General features: G+C 39.8%; 2 protein-coding genes across 3 annotated transcripts in view; one reads left to right on the top strand and one right to left on the bottom strand.

Moving 5' to 3' along the window:
* LOC126284134 (conserved oligomeric Golgi complex subunit 5) overlaps positions 1-4,624 on the top strand; it is a 135,664-nt gene extending 131,040 nt beyond the window's left edge. Inside the window, exons 15-16 of the mRNA XM_049982845.1 lie at positions 70-273; positions 4,282-4,624. Of these exons, the coding sequence (XP_049838802.1) occupies positions 70-273; positions 4,282-4,485 (408 nt within the window). The 3' untranslated portion in view covers positions 4,486-4,624. The remainder of the gene's footprint in view (positions 1-69; positions 274-4,281) is intronic.
* Positions 4,625-5,116: 492 nt separating this feature from the next.
* LOC126284135 (uncharacterized) overlaps positions 5,117-27,971 on the bottom strand; it is a 48,676-nt gene continuing 25,821 nt past the window's right edge. Inside the window, exons 4-9 of one of the 2 annotated variants that reach the window (XM_049982846.1) lie at positions 26,558-26,692; positions 16,793-16,918; positions 14,992-15,124; positions 10,030-10,152; positions 5,305-5,533; positions 5,117-5,205 (exon numbers count right to left, since the gene is read on the bottom strand). In XM_049982846.1, coding sequence (XP_049838803.1) covers positions 5,138-5,205; positions 5,305-5,533; positions 10,030-10,152; positions 14,992-15,124; positions 16,793-16,918; positions 26,558-26,692 — 814 coding nt within the window. In that variant the 3' untranslated portion in view covers positions 5,117-5,137. The remainder of the gene's footprint in view (positions 5,206-5,304; positions 5,534-10,029; positions 10,153-14,991; positions 15,125-16,792; positions 16,919-26,557; positions 26,693-27,971) is intronic. The other variant, XM_049982847.1, reaches the window with a different exon arrangement.

Below are 27,971 nucleotides of genomic sequence, written 5' to 3'. Positions count from 1 at the left end.
TTTTTTGTGGTAACACATCAGTTATCCCGTTTTCACCCTTTTGTTAATAAATTGTGTTCGTCGTTCTAGGTTGAGACAGCAGTAGCGCCTCTCTGCCGGCCTCTTTCAGATGTTGGAAAACCCTACAAACTACTCCGAGCCCTTAGGACATTGTTGATGCTGCCACCTGAAGAATATGCAGTGAGTCCTGCATTGGGGCAGTCTGTTCCTTACAGCATGGCTCTGCTTGCTCTGTTCGCACATGGACCCCCTGAGCTGGCATCACCCCATCAGGTATGACAAGAGAAACTGTTGAACTATCTTGGATATGAAGTTCAAAAATACATCTAATATGTATGTTATGTGCTAACGGAAGATGGCAGTTATTTTTTGTTTATTATTAAGGTGTCTGAAATGAACTGTCGTCTTGTCAGTTGTAAGGGTTGTAAAATCAGGAGTATGGAAAACAGTTGCTGACAACATGTGACAGACACGTAGGAAGCTGAATGGAAAGGCAGAGAGAGCCAGAAATGTGTTACACATTTATAAATGCCTGTAAATGAGATGGCTGTTTCAAATTGTGCCACATCTGTTTAATAATTCTGAGTAGTTGGTGAATATGGATTGGGGCTAAGAAATGAAAGAGGAAGCCGCCTGGTAGAATTTTGCACAGAGCACAACTTAATAGTAGCTAATACTTGGTTTAAGAATCATGAAAGAAAGTTGTATACATGGAAGAACCATGGAGATACTAAAAGGTATCAGATAGATTATATAATGGTAAGACAGAGATTTAGGAACCAGGTTTTAAATTGTAAGACATTTCCAGGGGCAGATGTGGACTCTGACCACAATCTATTGGTTATGACCTGTAGATTAAACCTGAAGAAACTGCAAAAAGGAGGGAACTTAAGGAGATGGGACCTGGATAAACTGAAAGAACCTGAGGTTGTACAGAGTTTCAGGGAGAGCATAAGGGAGCAATTGACAGGAATGGGAGAAACAAATACAGTAGAAGAAGAATGGGTAGCTTTGAGGGATGAAGTAGTGAAGGCAGCAGATAATCAAGTAGGTAAAAATACAAGTTCTAGTAGAAATCCTTGGGTCACAGAAGAAATATTGAATTTAATTGATTGAAGGAGAAAATATAAAAATGCAGTAAATGAAGCAGGCAAAAAGGAATACAAACGTCTCAAAAATGAGATCGAGAGGAAGTGCAAAATGGCTAAGCAGGGATGGCTAGAGGACAAATGTAAGGATGTAGAGGCTTATCTCACTAGGGGTAAGATAGAAACTGCCTACAGGAAAATTAAAGAGACCTTTGGAGAGAAGAGAACCACGTGTATGAATATCAAGAGCTCAGATGGCAATCCAGTTCTAAGCAAAGAAGGGAAGGCAGTAAGGTGGAAGGAGTGTATAGAAGGTTTATACAAGTGCGATGTACTTGAGGACAATATTATGGAAACGGAAGAGGATGTGGATGAAGATGAAATGGGAGATACAATATTGCGTGAAGAGTTTGACAGAGCACTCAAAGACCTGAGTCGAAACAAGGCCCCCAGAGTAGACAACATTCCATTGGAACTACTGACGGCCTTGGGAGAACCAGTCCCATCAAAACTCTACCATCTGGTGAAAAAGATGTATGAAACAGACGAAATACCCGCAGACTTCAAGAAGAATATAATAATTCCAATCCCAAAGAAAGCAGGTGTTGACAGATGTGAAAATTACCGAACTATCAGTTTAATAAGCCACAGCTGCAAAATACTAACACGAATTCTTTACAGACGAATGGAAAAACTAGTAGAAGCCGACCTCGGGGAAGATCAGTTTGGATTCCGTAGAAACGTTGGAACACGTGAGGCAATACTGACCCTATGACTTATCTCAGAAGCTAGATTAAGGAAGGGCAAACCTACATTTCTAGCATTTGTAGACTTAGAGAAAGCTTTTGACAATGTTGACTGGAATACTCTCTTTTAAATTCTAAAGGTGGCAGGGGTAAAATACAGGGAGCGAAAGGCTATTTACAATTTGTACAGAAACCAGATGGCAGTTATAAGAGTCAAGGGACATGAAAGGGAAGCAGTGGTTGGGAAGGGAGTGAGACAGGGTTGTAGCCTCTCCCCGATGTTATTCAATCTGTATATTGAACAAGCAGTGAAGGAAACAAAAGAAAAATTCGGAGTAGGTATTAAAATACATGGAGAAGAAATAAAAACATTGAGGTTCGCCGATGACATCGTGATTCTGTCAGTAACAGCAAAGGACTTGGAAGAGCAGTTGATGGAATGGATAGTGTCTTGAAAGGAGGATATAAGATGAACATCAACAAAAGCAAAACGAGGATAATGGAATGTAGTCTAATTAAGCCGGGTGATGCTGAGGGAATTAGATTAGGAAATGAGACACTTAAAGTAGTAAAGGAGTTTTGCTATTTGGGGAGCAAAATAGCTGATGATGGTCAAAGTAGAGATAATATAAAATGTAGACTGGCAATGGCAAGGAAAGCGTTTCTGAAGAAGAGAAATTTGTTAACATCGAGTATAGATTTAAGTGTCAGGAAGTCATTTCTGAAAGTATTTGTATGGAGTGTAGCCATGTATGGAAGTGAAACATGGACAATAAATAGTTTGGCCAAGAAGAGAATAGAAACTTTCGAAATGTGGTGCTACAGAAGAATGCTGAAGATTAGATGGGTAGATCACATAACTAATGAGGAAGTAATGAAAAGCATTGGGGAGAAGAGAAGTTTGTGGCACAACTTGACCAGAAGAAGGGATCGGTTGGTAGGACATGTTCTGAGGCACCAAGGGATCACCAATTTAGTATTGGAGGGCAGAGTGGAGGGTAAAAATCGTAGAGGGAGACCAAGAGATGACTACACTAAGCAGATTCAGAAGGATGTAGGTTGCAGTAGGTACTGGGAGATGACTGGGAGACGAAGAAGCTTGCACAGGATAGAGTAGCATGGAGAGCTGCATCAAACCAGTCTCAGGACTGAAGACCACAACAACAACACAATTCTGAGTGAGGAACTGCAATACCTGTACATTCAAACATTTAAGACCGTAGCATAGCTGCATTTGCTACATTGGAAGAATTGAGGTATCTATAATTCATTATTTTATATAAAGTCAAGTTGGTGTGTCACTACCTTTTAGAATGCCTGCACACTATTCAACTCAGGGTAATTGTCATTGGGCCATGCTAAAGTTGAGTCATGCACAATCACATTTGAACACTGTGGGTGATAATATCAATCACATTCAAACTTACTAGCAAATTCTTGATTCAGAATTTTAAGAACCACTCTGTATTCTTCCCTTTATACATCTAAAACTGTAGGTATCACAATTAGGAGGGAAGCTACCTTGACATACCTTTGTTTAGTGATCTAACAAAATTTGGAAATTGATTGAAATACCTTAATCTTTCACAGACTGGATGAGAAGAAAATAACACATGATTTTGTTTCTGCTAGCATGTGGTTGAGATTTTCTTTTGGTAAATAGTGCTATAATGATATGCACCATTTCCTTCATAGATAAGAGTGTTTAGGTTCTCATTAATTCTATGTTTCTTCCATTTTGTGATGTGGCGATAAGGTAGTAAAATATATTGATGTTTTGTGAGTGCTGCTCAGTATAGTGAAGAGAAAGAACTGAACATTCTAACTTGGATAATAACAACAGAGACACTTTTAACACCTGAGGTTACTGAATTTCAGTTGGACATCATACTTGTCTGAAGTACTCACAATAAGATGCCTAGTATTCATTATATATGTAGTAATGGTATAAGCAAGTGAAGCTTATGTGTGTTTCCTCTGGTGAGTGGATAAAATACACCCTGCACAATACTGATGTGAGGAACATGTAAGCAAAAAAAAATTTTTGTAAATTTATTTATTTATTGTGTATACTCAAATTCCTATTAAGGCAGCTCTGTGGTTCAGGCAGGGATGAGAAAGTGTCTGGCATTTCTATTGTTTGATCATGTTGAGTGTATTGTGCATCCTTTGACTGTACAGGCTAATGGATGTTGTGTGTTGACGACAAATGTTACTAGTATTTTGAAGGATGTCCCCTATAACTTTTCTTTTGATTCTCTACCTCGTGATGACTGGGTGTTGTGTGATGTCCTTAGGTTAGTTAGGTTTAAGTAGTTCTAAGTTCTAGGGGACTGATGACCATAGATGTTAAGTCCCATAGTGCTCAGAGCCATTTTTTTTTTTCTTTTGCAGTTGCTTAATAAAACTTAATTGTCTAGCATTTCTTTACTGCCTTATTGTTTCAGACTGCCAATTGGTCTCCCAGCTATTTCTCGCAGTGGTTTGATTTCCACACATCTGAGTGTGAACGGCTGGAACTGATGGGTGGCGCACTACAACGATATGAACAAATGGTACGACAGCGTGGACAGACTCAGTTCCACAGCATATTCCCCATTATGACATCAATATTAGAAGCAGGACTGAAACACTGCACAGAGCAGGCATGAATGTCATGTGTCAATGATGTTATGTATTTGTAGACTTAATAATGAGATTGTGATATATGCAGTTCAGTTAACAGTTGTAAAATATATTGTTGCACACAACCAATAAATCCATACTGTGATAGAATGAAAGCCAGTGAAATGATGTAACTAATTGCTCGAAAACCCTTCACAACACCAAGTTTGCTTTCAGGCACCTCAGAGGGATGCTAGAACATATCTATTCTAAAGACTTCTAGAAACTTTATGGAAGTTTAAAGTACCTGAGCTTAATAGTGTGTATGCCATGTGCACGTATGTATGCCATGCACAAAAAGGGTCCCACAGTAGTGTTCCGTAACACACACTTCCTGTCAGTGACTGATAAGCTGATTCTGAAAAATTGTAATTAATTGACTGCAAGCTTCCATCTCCGTGAACTCTGGATGTGATCGAATCTGCTGTATATAACACTGGATCTACTACCAGTTGTGAACAATTTAAAACATTTTTATTTTTCTTTTTTTTTTAAAAATATATATATTTATTTGAGAGTTATTATATGGCATCAATGAAATGTAATTTGTACAAAAATGTAAAGGACTGTAACAAGAGTGGCATCATCATTAACAAAGGGCTCACATTGTCAAATACTGAAGCAACTCTCTTGACTAATTCATAGTTTGCAATATTGTGTATCTGGTACTACCATATCACGTTGAATATCACCAAGTTTGGCACACCCTGCAAGAAAACATAAATTGCATAATCAAATAAAATGCAAGACAATTTTATTTACCAATTACAAAACTTCACCCTGTTGCAGGAGAGTCACTAACATACCTGAAAGTGCCATTGCATGATCAAATTCACACTTAAGGATATCCAAAACTTCCTTAACTCCTCCTTGTCCTGAAGCGGCCAAACCCCATATTGCAGGCCGCCCAATAAAAACCATTTTTGCTCCAAGGGCTAATGCTTTGAATACATCAATTCCTTCTCGAACTCCTCCATCGAGGTAAATTTCACACCGATCATTTATAGCATGCACAATCTCTGGTAAAACTTCTATCTGTAAAGAATTACAGATTAATTTCCTTCAGAATTATTTTGCACTCAGTATTTCCACAGGTTTTTCCACATATTTTATAAATTTCGTATAAAGATAAAGAAGCATGCATATTTTGAAACCACAACCTTTATTCTGTTTATATTACAAACGTTTGAAGGCTGAGACGGAACGAGAGAATGCAAGACAGTGTATCAGAATCACTCTACAACTATATAATCTCTGGTTTTTATGTTGTGCGAATATAAAATAAGAAGCAATGAAAAACTGAGGATATAAGAGCAGCACATACAGTTGGATAGTTACCACCTTTATGATCTGGCCTCGGTATGTGGTGCGCATCTCCATTCCCTGTGACTCCACAAGAACTTCTATTCAAAGTAAACTCACCTTTCACCAGCCAAAAAACATCAACTTCTAGCAGTTGCCATGTGCTACATACTGAAAATCTCTCCCATAGACATTGCATCTTCAGAGACAAGCAGTTCTTCTTTCCATATGCCAAGGTATTCACAGGCAAAAACTACTCTCACACCTGCTGACCATCCACTTCCTCCACTACTGGAACATTTAAACCAAATCCTCTGATATGACTGAGTGCCTCTCATTGTGCTGTGCAATGGATAGGAAAATATTCCTAAGTGGTGAAGTCAATGACAGTATGCTGCTTGTAATGTACATCACCTACAGACGCCATTTTTAAACTGTCGTGCAGCTACGCTGTCTGTCGAAAGTGACAGGAACTTGGCACGCTCACTCAGGATACTTCAAATAATACATACGTAATGTTTTACATTTTTAGAATTGTTTTCGGCTGAGAAAAAAAATGTGGTGCATTACTTACTGGGCAACCCTCGTTTGCGTTTGTGTGACCAGAAGCCAGTTATGCACCAGGACGAATGGCTGCTGCTGATCAACATTCAGGGACCAGCTTTACTAATCAATTGCAGAGCATGCTGCTCAGCATTATGTTTTTGGCTTTAGTAACTATTTAGTTTCCAGAAAGGACCACATTTTCCACCTGGACTGTTATTCACCACATTTGTGGTTTTTTCGCTTACAATGCCATTTTCAAATTATAGCTCACCTTGAAGAACATCAGTGCATCATTCCTTTAAATAGGGCATTTTCCTTGTGTCATCCGTGTTTAAATATTTCATGCATATAATAAGACAGGAGTCTTTGTCATTTATATAAACAAATATAGTACTGTGTGTAGTAACTGCCATAGAATACGTGACATCTATGCTCATAATTCACACCGCACATACACCAGGTGTGACATTTGAAAGCTCTATACACAATGCAAATTATGTGCACAAATGGCATGGATTATTATATAAAATGCTATGTTCTATTATATAAATGATGAAGGCTCCTGTTTCATTATACGCATGGAGTAGTTAAACATGGATGACACAAGGATAGTGTCATCTTAACAGGGATGATGCATTTATGCACTTCATAGTGAACTATCTCTTGATAATGGCATTATAAGTTGACAATGCGATTGTGATGAATAAATACATTGAATACCAATCCAGACAGAAAATGACGTCCTTTCTAAAATATTGGAAGACCGCAGACACAAATAAACAGCAAATAATATCTTCCCTTCCCCTTCCCATAGCAGCTTTACTGAATGGCACAGGTGAGAACAACCCCTGTCATATATTGTTTGTTCCTGCAACCCCACTGCTTTCAGTCTTCACTATCAGCTACCATGTGCTTTCAGGTCCTTACATATTTTCAGACATTTTATTTGTTTAATAATGTACTGTTTGCAAGGTATTTACACCAAACAGTAAAAGAACAAACATTTTTTAAAAAATATGTTAGTTTCTGCTCCCATCCAAGCTGTACAGGTTCTGGTACATTTCTTTTCCCCTTAGCTCAGCTATTTCTTCCTTTATTTACCCTTCCACTCATTACGTATCCTTCTCTCTGCTTCGCTGTGAAGTTGGTATGCATTCCCCTGTGTGCACCAACATGTTCCACAGTTCTGTGATTTTTTCTAGCCACATCCCTTTCTGTTCCCCCTTCCTGCCCTCTCCTGTGCCTACACCGCTTGCTCAAGGTGAAATTGCAATATGTCATCATTAGATTGCACCATCAGGAAGTTTATATGGGTATATAGGACTGTTGTGCCACTGAAAAATATCCTGGGCAAATGTAAAATTTTTGAAGTCTCCCTTGACCAGTGCAGAGCCAAGACAAACCACAGTAGGCTCGTGCACAATGTCTGTGGCAGATGTCAAGGGAACAGGATTGCCCATACTGCAAATGGTGTGACACATAATCGAGGCCACTGCTACACTTCGCTCGAGTGAGGTGTGTGAATTGCCAATGCAGCAGTACGACATCACTGTGAAGGGAACATATCATTATGTCAAGCAAGCACAGTGGAATAACAACACACAAATCATATGCAAGAGTATCTTTCAGCCCACTGACACCGCAGAAAGTAACAAACTGAAAGCCTGAAATGAAATGAAAGGTTAGAACACAGTGGTGAGGTAAAAAATGCTGTCAGGTCCAGAAAACTAGGCCACCTTCATTCATTCTCACTAAGGGATATCATCTTTACTCCCAAAAGACAGCTACAAATACTCAGGCCCTTGAGCCCTTCCTTTATTCAGTTGCAGTGAGTCAGTTCCAAGGTAGAACCTGTGATATGCAGACTACCGTTCACCAGATGACTTCTACCTTTGAGCCAGCAGCCAGTCCGGCCACTGTGAGCTGCTGATGTGGAGACTTGGAGTCTTCTACTACCTGCTCACTGAGGAGAGGCTACAAACTGATAACCACTGGCACACTGTCAAAATGTCACAGTTGTGGTGAAGTGTGCTACCTGTTCCTGCCCCCTCCCCCCCACCCCCATCCCCCGACTTGCATCTGTGAGCAGTCACCAGTCTCCATGGTCTGTGGTGAAAGGCTATGACTTAACTCTGCACAGCCACCACTGTCCTGTGCAGAGCTGCTGTGAGCTTATGCTGGAACATCATCTTCGATGTCCACAAATGTGCCCTAGTAAACAGTGCTATTGAGCTGTTTGGTGTTATGATGGGATGAGTAAAACCTGCCACTTGCCACCTGGCCTTGTGCAGCACCACTTTTGCTGTGTTAACATCCGTACCATGCAGATACCCTCAAGCCTACTCAGGTGAACGGTTCAGCACGTTCCAATACTGAGTGCTGCTTCTGCTGTCATCACCACTGCCACAGAGGAGATGATTCAAATTGTAAAATCAAAATTATAATTGTGTTAACTGCTAATGCTGTCTCATTAGCGCCACTGGGTGCCTGACAGGCCTTCACAACCGCACTCCACATTTAGTTATCCCGCACCCGTCACATGCCACTGACGCCTACAGTTCAAAAGCACAGTTGGTACTCTTCATTTTTGATATGTTTGACTGTTTCCCACTGATTTGTCTATTCTATGCCTAGTGATCTCTCCACATACAGATCAGAGATATTTGTTTGCAGCTTTTCTACTTTTTACATTTCAGTGCTGTCGTATTTCATAGCACACTTTACAAAAACTTTCATGTGGTTCTTATACAACAGTCTACATCTACATGCCTATAGGGCATGGCAGAGGATACCACATACCATTACTAGTCATTTCCTTTCCTATTCCACTTACAAGTGGAATAAGAAAAAAATGACTGTCTCTGTACCTTCATACATGCCCTAATTTCGCTTATCTTTACGTGAAATGTACACTGGCAGCAGGAGAATAATCCCACAGTCAGCAGCAAATGCCTGTCCTCTAAATATTTTCGACTGTGTTTTGTGAAAAGAACGTTGTCTCCTCTCTAGGGATTCCTATTTCAGGTAATGAAGCGTCTCCATTGCATGTTGATCAAAATTACCACTAACAAATCTAGCAGCACACCTCTGAATTGCTTGGATGTCTTTCTTTAACTTGAAATGGTTATCTGTACAAGACAGTGTATGATATTCTCCTTATTATCCAACATGCTGTCCTCACAGGAAAAGAATTTGAGAGTAGGAATGTAGGTAAATTTTCGCTTTGTGTGACTGCTGTCTGCACCATCCCATGGAACTAAAAAGCCCATAGCATTGTTATCAAACTCGAGCCCCAAATAAGCTACTTCAAATTTATGAACCGTGAATGTGTTAAAATTAGAGAAATTTCAGATAATAATGAGATTTTATTTTCAAAACCCAAATAAAAGAAAACAATATGAATTTTATTATCAAAGGAGATTGCACAAGTCCCTAGCAAATTATTGTAGTTTATTTCTGTAACACACACAACCCAGCTGAACCGGACTAATAGATACACAGTGCATGTAGAAAGTGTATCTAGATATTATCAGCATCATTAAATCACCCTTATTGTTTTGAAAAACATTAAGAACACACTAATTAATTACAAGCGTGGCAACCGAATGAGAGGCAACTGTTATGTCAGGTAGAAGGCACAGCTGTCACCATGGCAAATGTCATATTACTGTTAGTTGACACACCTCATTCTGGTCGTCCACATGACTGTCAAGAGAAGAGCAGGATGCCCGAAATGTACAGAGCCAGAGGGTGCCGTGAGCCACCATACACCTATGCACCGGTGCCCCAAGCGTGCATATCTGTAACTACAGACTGGTTCAAGTCGATCTATTACACCATCCATCTGGGATATACCTGGCACACATGTGCAGTACACAGTAATAACACAGGAAACACAAACAAAACTGTCTGATTTCTTGACAAGTCGTTCGTTTTACCATGCATAACACAAGGGAGACTGTGTGATATACTGGAATGTCATTCATTCAAATTATTTCTGTGAGCATAAGTTTACTATTTCGTAAGAAATTGTTTTTTATCATTATTTATTAAGTAATTGTTATTCTCATATATAGGTTATCACTGTTCTGAATTACACACTCAACAGTTAGTTTTATATTACAATGTTGGGTTACACAGGTATATGTATATCTAAATTTACATTTATACAGCGTTTTGCACATGGAGGACCCTCTTGTTTTTGAAGTTATCATCCTGGCAGTGACAATAAATCTTCGGATTAGGGCAGAACAAAGATGAAAATGAAAAGCCAGACGTTGTTGGGTCTGGCCCTGACTGAAAAGAAGGAATGAAGGCAGGGGAATATATTCACTTCTTATGAAAGTACTGAGGCCCCAAGATCTGCAAGAATTTTGGAACTTTGTGAGAACCGACATGGCCTGTTTCAAGAAGCTGTTGTCTGTGATATAAGATGGAATTAGCAAGTGTAACACAGTCATGAGAGAGGCTAGCTGACCTCCTTGAAATTAAGAATTAAACATATGTTTTGTGATCATACCAGCTTAGATCACTGATAAAATATCAGTACATGCCCTGTTATGTTGCAGGCTGGTTGTAATGTTACATTTCCTGGCGACTGAAGAATCTTTTAAGAGTCTGGCTTTTAGCCACAGACTCACGCAGCCTACCATTTCAGAAGTTGGTGTGACTGTATGTACTGCAATTTGCAACTCTTTCAAGGACCAGTATATTAAGGTGCACGTGTGTTATTTTTCCATGTCTGAAATATATATGTGCCAGTCAGAGTTTCGCAGTGCTCATCCGTCGCATTGGGCAAAACTGCACGGACTCTTTCGCCTTCTTTGCCAGTTTCTCTTTCCTGGCATGCTGAAATAAAGCAAGAGAGACAATCAAATCAAACGAACTTTCATAAACTAAGGCATTACGATATACATCGCAAATCGCCGAATGTTATATTCATATTACTCGGAAGTACATGATTGCCGACGTACCTTATTATGATACAATAGGTCATACATACACTTTTCCTTACTGTATGTTTAAATTAAAACACTTAATGCTTCTTTTCTTCATTTCATTTCTTTGATGAAGAAATCAATAAAAAAAATGCTTTCACAAACAACTAGTATAAAAGAAAGTCCACTGGCCACAAAAAAAATCTGCATTCATAAAAACCTACTTACTTAAAAAATGCAGAAATCCCCAATACAAAAATCTGAAATAATAAGCAAATAACAAACAGAAAGCACTGTGGTACCCCCTTCTAGGCATGCATGAGCTATTGCTGCCTAGTGCGCATGCGTGGATTGACGATAGTTTATAACTGCTCTATTCTAGCATGTGGATAATGTGTCTGCTTATTTTCACAGTTTCAACCATTCTACTGCCAGAAGGCTGCCGTGCTAGACCAGTACCGTTCGCAGCGGATCGTCGTGTAATGTCCCTTTTAGATCTTATCCAGAACCATGTATCACTCCATCTCTGCAGCCATGCGGGCACTGAGCTCTTTGCATACCACCAAGTCAAGAGTGTATAGTGAGTACACACCAGCTGCCACAGGCTACATCATGTTGATGACTGGTCATCATAAACTGTAATAGATTATAGCATTGGATAGAGGAACCACAGTCCAAACCATCATTTGCCATTTCAGTGCTGTTCAACACAAAATCCCAGAAAGATGCTGCTCTGTGTCTTTCATCTGAGAAAACAGGAAGCAAGGAAGAAGGTAAATATTATCTGCAAAGGACAACAATTATGCCGCTATGATATTCCAGAATACCTGGGAGTGATTGTAGTCTCATATTCCACGATCATTGCAAGAAACAAAGCTAAAAGTATCTGGCCAGAACATCATCATCTGTAAACTTACTGGCACTGCCTGGGGCTCACCTACATATGTGCTCTGTACATCTGTACTGGCAATATTTTTCTTTGCAGCAGAATATGCAGCACCAGTTTGGCAAAATTCCATGCATGCCAAGCAGGTGGGCATGGCACCGAATGAGACTGGATGCTTTGTGACTCCTGTCAGTAAAACTTATCAAAGTATGGGTATTTTGCCGCCTGACACCTGCAGAAGAGCAGTCGCAGAAATGGGGGGGGGGGGGGGCGGAGAATTAGGAAATTTATCCCAGACATCCTCTGTTTGGATACAAACCACAAAAAGCTGGGTTGAGATTAAGTAGAAGCTTCATACGCACAAAATCAGCAATTTACAGCACCTGGAACTTGCCAAATGCAGCTATGAGGAAATTCATTAATCGAAAGGGGTGGGAAAACACAAAGAGAAGTCTGCTGTGGGCTTTCATCTGCTGTATGTGACTCGGAAAGCACTAAACTGATTGACTGCAGGAATGTCCTAATGGAAGGCGAACATCAGGAAGTGGAGGGCTTCATGAGCGAAGTTGAATGCTATGAGTGTGGTGACCATCCTTACCTCTAGAATGACATTCTCACTCTGCAGCGGAGTGTGCGCTGATATGAAACTTCCTGGCAGATTAAAACTGTGTGCCCGACCGAGACTCGAACTCGGGACCTTTGCCTTTCGCGGGCAAGTGCTCTACCATCTGAGCTACCGAAGCACGACTCACGCCCGGTACTCTCAGCATTACTTCTGCCAGTATCTCGTCTCCTACCTTCCAAACTTTACAGAAGTTCTCCTGTGCAGGAGAACTTCTGTAAAGTTTGGAAGGTAGGAGATGAGATACTGGCAGAAGTAATGCTGAGAGTACCGGGCGTGAGTCGTGCTTCGGTAGCTCAGGTGGTAGAGCACTTGCCCGCGAAAGGCAAAGGTCCCGAGTTCGAGTCTCGGTCGGGCACACAGTTTTAATCTGCCAGGAAGTTTCATATCAGCGCACACTCTGCTGCAGAATGGGAATCTCATTCTGGAAACATCCCTCAAGCTGTGGCTAAGCCATGTCTCCGCAGTATCCATTCTTTCAGGAGTGCTAGTTCTGCAAGGTTCGCAGGAGAACTTCTGTAAAGTTTGGAAGGTAGGAGATGAGATACTGGCAGAAGTAATGCTGTGAGTACCAGGCGTGAGACGTGCTTCGGTAGCTCAGATGGTAGAGGACTTGCCCGCGAAAGGCAAAGGTCCCGAGTTCGAGTCTCGGTCGAGCACACAGTTTTAATCTGCCGGGAAGTTTCATCCTTACCTCTGCTTACCACATGAAGAGATTAGCATGGACACAAGAACACCATCACTGGAGCTCAAAATACGGGAAAAAAAGCTGTAGGATAAATGTAAATTGAAAACCATTTGAGGTAATGCATCTCACTTGCCAATAGTTCACCATTCAGACAGGTACTAGAAATATTCTCAATGGGAGATGTATAAATGGGATGAAATTGGACCTCATTACATGTGCCATCATCTATGGCAGGCTGTTTCAATGCTGCTGTATAGGGCAAGGGTACCTGCCTTCCCCCATCTAATTATGCTCTTAGACAGGAGTAGTTAGTGTGCTTCCTGCTAGACAGCTGTATTGTATGCAGGCTGTGCATGTGCACCCATGGGCTCTTTAGTTGGTCAGTGGAATACAATTTCACTGCACACCAGTGCCCATGTAAGCTGAAAGAGCCTAGCCTATAGTATTCTACAGGAGACCTGTACCTTCAGCAAGATAGTGCATCATACCATCATTCTCAAATGGTACATGTGGCCTCATAGCCAGCTGAAACTGCACAGGGGGCAATATTTTGTGTACAGAGGTTGGCGCTAGAGGGCTTCTGCTGTTCTTTGACAGCAACCGGTGCTGCCTATCCATGGGTCGCATGTGTGCCACGCCCTCTGAGGTGAGGCACCACAGGCACTAATGATCACATGGGTAAGAGACCACCCAACTGCAGTTCTAGCCGAGTTCTTGCCCATTTGTCGAGTAACTCCAGTTAGCAGCAGTTGAAGATTGTCATAGTGCAGTCACAACTTTCTCTATGAAAGTAGTACATTAGAATTGACTTTAAGACTTATGTGTATAGTGTCTCACTAGTCCTGGCTTTTCCAAGGACTTGTATGTGATTTCAAAAAGGACACTCAGTACCAAAGTTTAGCATAATACAATATTTCTCTCGGTGATTGTGTTCCCTCATTCTTTTGATTTCTGCCTCAAAACCCACACACCATACATACGGGACACTGTACTTTCGGTGACATGACTTACTTGGTCACTTCAGTATCCAAATAGTTTGGGGAATGATCCACAAACATGCAGGCGTTTGAACCCAAATTCAACCAATTGCACTTAGTTTCAGGCGGTGCTTGACTGTCAGAAGTGAAGTCTTTGCTGTGACAAGTAATTGTACTCATGAGTGCAAAAGGGTATGCTACATGTTACTGGCTAGGTAAGTATAACTCAGATGCTCATGAGTATAGAGTGACACTGAAAATAGCAGCACATTTTAATTTACAAAAATGTTATTTGATATTACAGCTGATATATCTCAAGAACACATTCAGTTTTTAAGAGGTGCTATTGTCAGTAGAGAGCATCTCCAATGACATATAAAACTGTATGAGAATTTGTCGCAGACAGGCTTTAAAAGAAGTAACTTGAGTGTGTTTAAGGACTTATGAAAACGTTCACATTGCGAAATGCACTCAAATATGTGGAGTAAACAGAAATATGACTAATTTGTTAGACATAAGTACTTGAAAGACTCACAGGTGCTGGAGTACAGTCTAGTTGACGAGCTCCATGGTTGGAAACCTGTATTGCATCAACACCACTGTCAACAGCCATAACTGCATCCTCTGCTGTTAAAATTCCTTTCACTACAATGGGCAATGATGTGATGCTGGAAATCCAAACAAGTAGTAATCAGGCTAGTAAATGTCATTCACACATGAAGCTAGTAGTTTTATGCAATTACAGGGCCTAGAAAAAGGTATGGGGAGTTCATAGAGTTGGTAGTGCCAGTGGCTACAAGCAATGGAAGGTATGAGAAGAGAATGAATGACTATGTTGATGATACTGTTTTGATTATACAGTTGCTGTAGGATGCTATGCATCAACCATTTGTTATGGAAATACCCGCAACAACAGATGAACCATGAGAATACATTTTCGGGTTTTATGATAGTGCACTGCGTGTCATCATGGGCACACTCCCAGCCATAACACAGTAGTGTGTAGAACTATTTTCACACATATGCATACACAATAAAAGGCATGTCAACTCTATAAATTGTGTGTATACCACATGAAAATGGGAGAGTGCACGTCATATTTGCCCAACAATCAAATACACTAATTGCCCCTGGTGAACTAAAAGAAAATTCAATTACAAAACTTAAAGATTGCATCCATATAAAGTGCTAATTGTGCAATATTTTGTGATGACCATCTAACTAAATAATTATTGTCGAGACCTTGCGGGTAGTGATCTGATGCAGCTGATGGTTTGTGAAGCACACTTTCACCTGTTTAGTCATATCATCAAGTAAAATGTTCAGTACTGGTGAAGCACAGCATTAATTCACTACACAACAAATGTATGTTTGTGTGGTGTGGAATGTGTTAAATGAGAATCTTTGGTGTATGTGTTTTGAGGACCACATAATAAGTTGCCACACATGATGAAGCAATAAACAAATATTATGGAAAGAATTAGACAGAATCACGTTGAAATGAACTGATGACTGAAAAGAAGATATTTGTCCTTCATCTACATTACATATAGTAATGAGAAAAAGCTATACACTAAAATGCCTTGGTGCTGGAATTCATAAGTGGTTTCAAAGTTCCTTTTGGTGAAACCTAATAACAAATGTTAACAACATCAATCTGAAAGTGCATATAGACCAAGGTTTTCATGTGCTAAATTTTATTTTAATTAAGACACATATAAAAAATATATCAAATTTTATCTATGATTTGAAGAGACAAAAACTTTTGTGTCTGCCCAGCAGCACTGCAGACCATTTAAAATGTGCAATTACATGAGTATCTCCCATTGCTGGATGTCCCACAATTTTGATAAAGGTTAGAGTTTAATATAAGTTGAACAGACATAATCACATGCTTGAAAATTTAGATGGTGCTATATTACAGAAACTGCTTTTCTTACAAACTTCTATAACAAATGCAGAATGCCATCTTTAACTTGAAGTCTACTTTGAGTGCATGATGTTTTGTACTGCTAATGGCAATGTCAGATTGAACAGAAAGTATCCAAATTTTACGGGAATGCATTGGTATGAGCCAAAGATAAACAGTAAAATAAAATCACTCCACCTTATTACAGTGCGAGGCCAGAACTAAGCTCTGTCTGTGATAAATTTTGGATCGATTCTAAAATAGTTGCTAAATTTCTTTCTGAAAGAGATGTGGTTACAAAAAAAGTGTGAGAATGTTTATTCAAAACAGCTAGTTCCTAAATTTAATTGATTAACAGTGATCTTTTAACTAAACACCTTACAATTTATTCCCAAAGAAGAACAAACAGAGTTGCAAAATAACTTGCCTTTTCAGCCACTTAACATCATTCCAAGTTAATGATGCATCAAACATGTTTTTGACATATTCATTAATCCCTGAGCCACCAGATGACTGAACACTGTCAGCAAACACTCCTTTAAAGTTAGCCAACCTGAAATTGAGAAACAATTGTGTGAAGAGGTTTTGTTCTGCAATTTTGCAGAATTAAACACATTTCACTGAATTGAAGTAGTAGCATAATTATATTTGATAATATCAATATTTAGCAGCATATTGTCTATATCGTTATTTGAGTCAAAATAAAATGAATGTTATATTAAAAACAAAGGTTCCAAGACTTACCAAGCGTGAAAGCGCCGGCAGACAGGCACAATGAACAAAACACACAAACACACACACAGAATTACTAGCTTTCGCAACCGATAGTTGCTTCTTCAGGAAGGAGAGGGAAAGACGAAAGGATGTGGGTTTTAAGGGAGAGGGTAAGGAGTCATTCCAATCCCGGGAGCGGAAAGACTTCCCTTAGGGGAAAAAAAGACAGGTGTAAACTCACACACACACACACACACACACACACACACACACACACACACATATCCATCCGTACATGTGTATGTACGGATGGATATGTGTGTGTGTTTGTGTGTGTGTGTGTGTGTGTGTGTGTGTGTGTGTGTGTGCGCGCGAGTGTACACCTGTCGTCCTTTTTTCCCCTAAGGGAAGTCTTTCCGCTCCCGGGATTGGAATGACTCCTTACCCTCTCCCTTAAAACCCACATCCTTTCGTCTTTCCCTCTCCTTCCTGAAGAAGCAACCATCGGTTGCGAAAGCTAGCAATTCTGTGTGTGTGTTTGTGTGTTTTGTTCATTGTGCCTGTCTGCCGGCACTTTCACGCTTGGTAAGTCTTGGAACCTTTGTTTTTAATATATTTTTCCCATGTGGAAGTTTCTTTCTATTTTATTTACATCATCATAAAATGAATGTTACATTGACAATTTTATGAACTGAAAAAAAACATTACAAATGCATTGTAGCTTTCTATAGCAAAGACAGAAAAAGATGAAAGGCAGATTAACACATGGGAATGGAAGTGGCGTGTGGCTAGGGCCTCACATTGGTAGACCGTTCGTCTGGTGCCAGTCTTTTGAGTTGACGCCACTTCAGCGTCTTGTGTGTCTATGGGGATGAAATAACAATGATAAGGACAACACAACACCCAGTCCCTGAGTGGAGAAAATCTCCGGCCGAGCCAGGAACTGAACCCGTCACACTGACCACTCAGCTACCAGGGGTGGACAGATTAACACATTAATGGCAGTAAGAACTTATTTTGGTTTCTGCTGATAACAGATTTTTCTCAACCTATGTCAGGGTTGCTACAGTGTAATAATACCGTAGTATACTTGTCACCTTGCCCTTAAGTTTCTCTGTCCTGTGCTCTTAACAGTTTTCCTAGTTAATTTAGTCCTCTTTGATTTAAGACCACTAGCTAGACTTCTGCATAATTACAGGAAGAAAAGTATTATGGATGGATGGCAAGAAAGATTAAGCTGTTCAGTGCAACCAGAAACATTTGAGAATAAGGAGGGCTGGAAAAATGGGCAATACTGCAAAGCATTGTGGTCCCAGAAGAAGGACAAGTTAGACAAACAAGACAGCAACTGCAAATTACTGTTCAAGGGACATTAAACCTCAGTCTTCTTGCAACTGCAAATTTCTTTTTTGCAAAATCAGATTAAACAATATTAAGTCAACTTGTAAACTACTGTATCTAGAAATAATATGACAAGAGTGGCATGAATTGCATGTCCAAGTATCACCAGATAGCGCCAGTGTTTTATTCCTGGAAGTATATATTATACTGTTGATGATAGGAATGATGTGGAAGAAATGAGAGGTATAAACTGCAAATAATTGTAGCACAATGCTTCATATACATGGAAAAACAAGTCATACTAATGAATGTCAGATGAGGTACAACTGATTGAGGTAAAGAAGACAGTGCTGAAGAAGGTTTAGTGTTCTAATCCTGTACTTTTAATTCTCTTACAAAATCGGAAAAAATATTATAAGAAGCTAGAATCATTATTTCATTCTGCCACTGACACACAGTGATTGTTTTTCGGTATGGCATCCATGTCACACTTCTTGTGTGCAGTCCATAACCACTTGATCTTAGATGTTAGTAGAATTATGTAATAATTTTTTTCTCAGTCACCATGCTTGGTGTTTGCCAACAGTGTTACATCATTCTTCACTGGACTTTGTCACCTCATGCATGGGTGGGTGCTAAAAAGTCTTCCAAGCAACTTGAATGGTGTAAACGACTGAACGTTAAACCTTCTGTATTCACACTTTCTCTTGCAAAAACAGTGTCATGTACAAAGAGAGTTGCAGATTTTCTTTTTTAAACTGATGTTGCTTGGATAAAATCAAGAGAAGAAATTTATTTACAGAAACCAATTTGATATTTGCCATGGTTTCTATTCCAGTCATGATCTGTTCTCTTTTTCTGCTTGTCTTCTAGACACCTTAAATCCATAATACCAAGAAACAAATGGCCCTATACAGCAGCTAGAAACACACACCAATCCTGCCTTGCAGATGTGATAGGTTCACGTTCTCCCAGCTGCACATACTGTAACAATGTCTCTCACAGTGGGATGTCCTGACACATACTTCCTAATGAACATCACAAACATCTTTCTTTGTCAAGGAAGCCTTGAAACGTAATATGTCATTTCATAAAAATGCCACATCACACTTCACTATCCATCCATCATGTTCTGTAGATACCATCGAGGAGGATAATCTTTAGGGATGTGGAATGATCAAGGTCAACATTAAAATAAGATGATCAAATTTTAGAACCTCAATTTGTATACTGTGTTGACAATAAAGTGTCACTGTACTAGTTTATGTTATTATGATTATGCCATCTAAATTTAATAAGTAAACTGGAAATAAAGCTGCTACCAAGAAAAAGCTTCTGTCACCTCAGCCATACTAAATAGTTGTTTATTATGTTTTGCTGATAGCATAATATTTACTTGAGTGTACTGATGTCTTCCAAAGGAAGTAGTTAGCTACATATGTAAATACTAAGTTCTGTTTAAAATACACAAATACTCATCATGTAGCTACCAGAACTTTTCAGTCTAGATATTCAAATAATCTGTAAAAAAGTGTGGCTAATGAAATATTTTTTTAATTTTCTTTTGAGCAGGTAGGATTCATAGTTCCTTGCTTTGTGTTAGATGGGAGCTTGTCAAATACCTATGTGCCAAAGTTCATATCTCCATTCTGCACCCTAGATAAGAATGCAAGTCTTCATGAAAATTATTTTTGCCTTTTGTTTACATCACAGTTCAGTTCAAAACTGATTTTTATTGTTAGTAACAAAACTGATTGTCTGATGTGTGTGTAAGAATTCCAATATCCAGAAGTATCATTATCTTCCTTACAGACTTACTGCTTGCTTCTGCAGAATAAACATTAAATTTAGTGTAGGCCCACTACCCCAGAAAATAATTCCGTAACACAGCAAGGAATAGAAGTGTGCAAAATAAGCCACCACCCTTGTCCCTAGCTCAACACAGTGAGAGATGCTTCTACATGCGAAAAATGCTGAACTGAGAGTCTGTGGGTTTTAGGCTTTTTCCAGCTGGAACATAAGGATGTTTCCTGTGGTTTAATTTAATGCACAGCCGTTAATGTTTACTTCCAGTGCTGCTATTGCTTGTTTGAAACCTGCGTGATATGAGTCTTTGTTGAGATTTGAACTGTTAGTTGAACCACTTGAAGGCCTGTCCAGTTATCATCAGAAATGTGTCTGAGCTCCTGGGTAGTATGCTTGTGTCATCAGCAAATAGTGCAGGTTTTGAACTGTACTTTAAACTCTTTGGAAGTTTATTTATGTAGGTCAAGAACATGAGTGGGCCTAGTACTGATTCTTGTGGGGCTCCACGTGTCATGTTCCTTGTTTCTGTTCAATTTTGCCATTATTTGTTTCAGTGGGAAACAATGCTCAAAAGTCTGTAGAAATATGTGGAAGAAAGAGTTAAAAGTTTTTTCCATCAACCTTATTTGCCCCATAATTTCTGTCTAAACACTGCAATACAGCAGGTCTCTTCTGTTATCTGTGCCTAACTGGTCAGTATATTTTACTGTTAACATTTGACAACCATAGTCAAACAAACCATTGACAGCTGGTGTCACATCTAAATCACTGTAACTTCTTGGATCTAAAAAGAACTTGTCAGTTGATGTTGTACTATGTCCTTCAATCCATACCGAGACTTCAGTGTGGCAAATAATCCAAAGAAGCTGGACATCAATAACTTTAGGTGCCTTTGATCAGTACTTTCTGACAGAAGTCAGCCTTAAGGTCTCAACAAACTATAATTCTACAATCAGCTTGTGCTTTATCACATTCCTGTACATAAGAAAAAAATTCCATCTTCTGCAACCAAATATTTTATTTGTGTTTATCAAACATGTTTCACCAGATCATTCTAGGCATATTCTGGGGTCTACAATATCGTTTAATTGTACATATTTTGATATGAGATCTGTAGTGATTCTTGGAAGGTCATTTAAATTATCTACATCTACATCTACATTTATACTCTGCAAGCCACCCAACGGTGTGTGGCGGAGGGCACTTTATGTGCCACTGTCATTACCTCCCTTTCAGAACGACTGTCTGAAAGCCTTCGTGTGCGCTCTAATCTCTCTAATTTTACATTCGTCATCTCCTCAGGAGGTATAAGTAGGGGGAAGCAATATATTCGATACCTCATACAGAAACGCACCCTCTCGAAACCTGGCGAGCAAGCTACACCGCGATGCAGAGCGCCTCTTTTGCAGAGTCTGCCACTTGAGTTTGTTAAACATCTCTGTAACGCTATCACGGTTACCAAACAACCCTGTGACGAAACGCGCCATTCTTCTTTGGATCTTCTCTATCTCCTCTGTCAACCCGACCTGGTACGGATCTCACACTGATGAGGAATACTTAACTATAGGTCGAGCAAGTGTTTTGTAAGCTACCTCCTTTGTTGATGGACTACATTTTCTAAGGACTCTCCCAATGAATCTCAACCTGGTACCCACCTTACCAACAATTAATTTTATATGATCATTCCACTTCAAATCGTTCCGCACGCATACTCTTAGATATTTTACAGAAGTAACTGCTACCAGTGTTTGTTCTGCTATCATATAATCATACAATAAAGGATCCTTCTTTCTATGTATTCGCAATACATTACATTTGTCTATGTTAAGGGTCAGTTGCCACTCCCTGCACTAAGTGCCAATCCGCTGCAGATCTTCCTGCAGTTCGCTACAATTTTCTAATGCTGCAACTTCTCTGCATACTACAGCATCATCAGCGAAAAGCCGCATGGAACTTCCGACACTATCTACTAGGTCATTTATATATATTGTGAAAAGCAATGGTCCCATAACACTCCCCGGTGGCACGCCAGATGTTACTTTAACGTCTGTAGATGTCTCTCCATTGATAACCACATGCTGTGTTCTGTTTGCTAAAAACTCTTCAATCCAGCCACACAACTGGTCTGATATTCCGTAGGCTCTTATTTTGTTTATCAGGCGACAGTGTGGAACTGTATCGAACGCCTTCCGGAAGTCAAGAAAATTGGCATCTACCTGGGAGCCTGTATCTAATATTTTCTGGGTCTCATGAACAAATAAAATGAGTTGGGTCTCACATGATCGCTGTTTCCAGAGTCCATGTTGATTCCTACAGAGTAGATTCTGGGTTTCCAAAAACGACATGATACTTGAGCAAAAAACATGTTCTAAAATTCTACAACAGATTGACGTCAGAGATATAGGTCTATAGTTTTGCGCATCTGCTCAACGATCCTTCTTGAAGACTGGGACTATCTGCGCTCTTTTCCAATCTTTGGAACCGTCAGTTCCTCTAGAGACTTGTGGTACACGGCTGTTAGAAGGGGGGCAAGTTCTTTCGCGTACTCTGTGTAGAAATGAATTGGTATCCCGTCAGTCCAGTGGACTTTCCTCTGTTGCGTGATTCCAGTTGCTTTTCTATTCCTTGGACACTTATTTTGATGTCAGCCATTTTTTCGTTTGAGCGAGGATTTATAGAAGGAACTGCAGTGCCGTCTTCCTCTGTGAAACAGCTTTGGAAAAAGGTGTTTCGTATTTCAGCATACGCGTGTCATCCTTTGTTTCAATGCCATTGTCATCCCGGAGTGTCTGGATGTGCTGATTTCACGTAAGACCAGAACTTCCTAGGATTTTCTGTCAAGTCGGTACATAGAATTTTACTTTCGAATTCACATTGTTTAGCTCCTGTTTGTCTGAGAGGTTTTGGCTGCGTTTAAACTTGGAGTGAAGCTCTCTTTGCTTTCGCAGTAGTTTCCTAACTTTGTTGTTGTACCACAGTGGGTTTTTCCCGTCCCTCACAATTTTACTCGGCACATATCTGTCTAAAACGCATTTTACGATTGCCTTGAACTTTTTCCATAAACACTCAACATTGTCAGTGTCGAAACAGAAATTTTCGTTTTGATCTGTTAGGTAGTCTGAAATCTGCCTTCTATTACTCTTGCTAAACATATAAACCTTCCTCCCTTTTTTTTTTATTCCTATTAACTTCCATATTCCGGGATGCTGCAACGGCCTTATGATCACTGATTCCCTGTTCTGCACATACAGAGTCAAAAAGTTCGGGTCTGTTTGTTATCAATAGGTCCAAGATGTTATCTCCATGAGTCTTTTCTCTGTTTAATTGCTCAAATTATTTTTCGGATAGTGCACTCAGTATAATGTCATTCGATGCTCTGTCCCTACCACCCGTCCTAAACATCTGAGTGTCCCAGTCTATATCTGGTAAATTGAAATCTCCACCTAAGACTACAACATGCTGAGAAAATTTATGTGAAATGTATTCCAAATTTTCTCTCAGTTGTTCTGCCACTAATGCTGCAGAGTCGGGAGGTCGGTGAAAGGAGCCAATTATTAACCTAGCTCGGTTGTTGAGTGTAACCTCCTCCCATAATAATTCACAGGAACTATCCACTTCTACTTCACTAAAGGATAAACTACTACTAACAGTGACGAACACTCCACCACCGGTTGCATGCAATCTATTCTTTCTAAACACCATCTGTACCTTTGTAAAAATTTCGGCAGAATTCATCTCTGGCTTTAGCCAGCTTTCTGTACCTATATTGATTTCAGCTTCGGTGCTTTCTATCAGTACTTGAAGTTCCGGTACTTTACCAATGCAGCTTCGACAGTTTACAATTACAATACCGATTACTGCTTGGTCCCCGCATGTCCTGACTTTGCCCCGCACCCTTTGAGGTTGTTGCCCTTTCTGTACTTGCCCAAGGCCATCTAACCTAAAAAACCGCCCAGCCCACGCCACACAACCCCTGCTACCCGTGTAGCCGCTTGTTGCATGTAGTGGACTCCTGACCTATCCAGCGGAACCTGAAACCCCACCACCCTATGGCGCAAGTCAAGGAATCTGCAGCCCACACGGTCGCAGAACCGTCTGAGCCTCTGATTCAGACCCTCCACTCGGCTCTGTATCAAAAGTCCGCAGTCAGTCCTGTCAACGATGCTGCAAATAGTGAGCTCTGCTTTCATCCCACTAGTGAGACTGGCAGTCTTCACCAAATCAGATAGCCGCCGGAAGCCAGAGAGGATTTCCTTCGATCCATAGCGACACACATCATTGGTGCCGGCATGAGCGACCACTTGTAGATGAGTGCACCCTGTACCCTTCATGGCATCCGGAAGGATCCTTTCCACATCTGGAATGACTCCCTGCGGTATGCACACGGAGTGCATATTGGTTTTCTTCCCCTCTCTTGCTGCCATATCCCTAAGGGGCCCCATTACGCGCCTGACGTTGGAGCTCCCAACTACCAGTAAGCCCACCCTCTGCGACTGCCCGGATCTTGCAGACTGAGGGGTAACCTCCGGAACAGGACAAGCAGCCATGTCTGGCCGAAGATCAGTATCAGCCTGAGACAGAGCCTGAAACCGGTTCATCAGACAAACTGGAAACGCCTTCTGTTCAGCCCTCTGGAATGTCTTTCGCCCCCTGCCACACCTCGAGACGACCTCCCACTCTACCACAGGTGAGGGATCAGCCTCAATGGGGGCAGTATCCCGGGCAACCACAGTCGTAGTCCGATCGGGGGATGCAGGGGACGAGCTTGCCGTCCCCGACAAACCCCCAGCCGGACCCCCACAGTGATGCCCATTGGCAACAGCCTCAAGCTGTGTGACCGAAGCCAACACTGCCTGAAGCTGGGAGCGAAGGGATGCATCCGAACACAGCAGCTGCAGTCCGTATCCATGCTAAAAACTGTTGTGCAAAGAACGTCTGAACTAATCTACAGAGAGCACAAACAAATCGACACAAAATTTAAAATGTTATTAAAATACAAGATTGCCTAGTAAATGCAGTAATGCTGCTACTTGCGCACTGCTGACACACTGCTCGGCGGTGGAAGGAGACTATGCGATTTTACACTATACAGGTACTAAAATGCGATCCTACAACTCTCAAATACTATAATATGCCCGAAATTTATGAATTAAACAATGCAAGTATCAAAAACACGCAAAGAAATTAAGAATTAAACTATGTAACAAATGAGTGAGCTAGGAGTATACGACTTGCTGCTGCAGCTGCTTATCCAACGGTGGCAGGGAGCACACTTTATCTTAGTATTTACTGTGTGGAGTTGCTAGCCCCCAATAGGGCACCTCCTCAGGTGGTGGATTGAGGATCTCTAATTGGATGTAGTGGGTACTGAGGAAATAAAATAATCGAGATGGAGCAAAACACCCCATGGGCAAGTCAAAAGCTGTGGAGAAGACAATGTCTCTAGGGGAGGATGGGCATCTAAACTTTACGCCACTTGTCTTCCTGGTTAAGAGCTGTGCAGGGATTACCTCCCCACTAATGCAAAAGATAGATGGGTCAACACAGTGTACAGAATCCTCAGAATCATAGCTGTCTCAACTGGAAGCAGACACAATGAGAGACACTGGACTTCTCATTTAGAGCCTGGAAGGTAAACAGCCTGCACATGCAAGGAAGTTCGCAAAATATGACCAAAGAGTTAGAGAAATATGGGCAGAAAGTAGCAGCTCTTCACAAGATTAAAAGGAAGGGTACAGGCTTAAAAAAGATTAGCAATGGGAACATCCTGTATGGGGACTGTGGTGGCTTCCACGTATTAGTTGCTAGTATGTATGTACATGACTGAATAACAAAAGCAGTGAAAGAGTTCAAATTCATTAACAACATATTCTCCCACATTACAATCACTTTCCACCTGCAAAATAATTTTTTTTCCTTGCTTTTGAAAGGATACAGTTGGACTTTTTTCTTTACAAAATAAATAATTGCTATGATTGTTTTGAAGAATTATTTTCTGTGTTAAAAAATGGACTTGTTAAAATGGGCAACTGAGTAGGAGAAGTTAGAAAACATCATGTCAGCACCACTTATATGGTATATCAAACTAGCATTAGCTCTCAATTGGCAGATGCTGATCTGAATGGATGTTGACATGATGTTGCACATTATGTTCTTGACACGAGTGGCAGCATGCAATGTGAGTACCATAGCATAATAATGTATCATTTGAAAATGGATACCGAGTGAAAATTGCATTAGTGTCCAGAATAAAATAAAAGGAAAGATAAATGGTGATAGTGTTATCATTTAGAAAATTTCATTCAATTGTTATGATACACTCTGTACTTACATCAGGTGAGGAGGAAGAGAGAATTTATTACGAATGTCTGCATCACGTATTCCAAACATGGGCGCATCAACAGTCAGAACAAGTGCTTTGAAGCCAGCTTTTTCAGCTCTTCTAACAAGATCCTCCGTTACTGCCCTGAAATACAGAGTAATATTTCCCCAAGAATGTGATGTGAATGACAAAAAGAGAAAAAACAAAAGTGCCTGAATTATGTCAGAGAAGTATAGTTTCTTTACTTATTAAATTAAAAATCTTAATATAGTTATGTGAAACATGAGAAATGTATAAGACAAATCTTCTGCTGAAACTGCTACCAAAACTCCAGCTATTTATCCCATATCTAAGAATAGTCATTATAATTTAATACTGATAGAACTAATGTCAAGATAAATAATCAAAAAATTGATTATTTTACTCTTTATTGAATCACCAGCAAAATAAATATAGTGAAACTGAATCAAACAAAATTATAAGGATCAAGAGATACACATTATACATTATAAAAAGATAACAAGGAGGTGTTCACAAGAATCTTTGCTATTGCTATTCTCCGTTTCTTTTCTACATACAACCTGTTTCTCATTTTGGATGATTTATCCTTCTATTTTCAAAAATTATTTCCATTTACCAAAGTGTCAATGAATCAGATATCATCTTTCAATACAATTCATACTAAGTTTTAGCTTTTAATATGTATGACTAACTACACATATTTTCTCATTTATATTCTTTAAAAAATGGAAAGGCTAAGGTTTAACGTTATCAGCATTAAACTTGGCATACTAGCTCAAATGCACACAGCTAGTGGAGAAAATTAAACATGGTTCTGCAAAATGGATGTTTTGACTTTTACTATATGCCAAAATCAGGATTGTCATTCTGGGATTTGAAATCAGTTCCAGTATATATTTTACCAGGTAGTGGATACTACCAGTTATCCATTAAATCTCGAATTCATCAATTTTCTAAAAACTTGAAAAAAATTATTTGTTACATGTTTTTACTTCTTATCATATGATTTTCTTATGATAAAGCTTTTCATAAATTGTAAATAATTTTTTTCTGAAAAAAAAAAACACTTACTGAAACATATCTGAGTAGAAGACAGAAATCTATTATAACTTTTAGGCCACCCCGCACACATTTCATTATTATAAACTTGACTGAGGAAGAAACACGGTGAGGATACATAAGCACAAAATGAATTTAAGATTTTGTTTCCTAGTCAAGCACTCTATACAGCTCGACAGTCAGCGAGTTTTCAGTAATTATATTCGAGTATCTTTAGTATTTTAGCAAATTGGTGCAATGATTACAGCATATTTAATACGCAGCATGAAATTTTCAGAGATTGTTCCTTTTGTCTTACAAAAGACAATACATAATATAGATTTAAAAAATCTGCTGTCCAAAC

The sequence above is a fragment of the Schistocerca gregaria genome, chromosome 8 (genome assembly GCF_023897955.1).
Source record: "Schistocerca gregaria isolate iqSchGreg1 chromosome 8, iqSchGreg1.2, whole genome shotgun sequence".
Lineage (NCBI taxonomy): Eukaryota > Metazoa > Arthropoda > Insecta > Orthoptera > Acrididae > Schistocerca > Schistocerca gregaria.
This window is presented reverse-complemented; position numbering and strand designations above follow the sequence as displayed.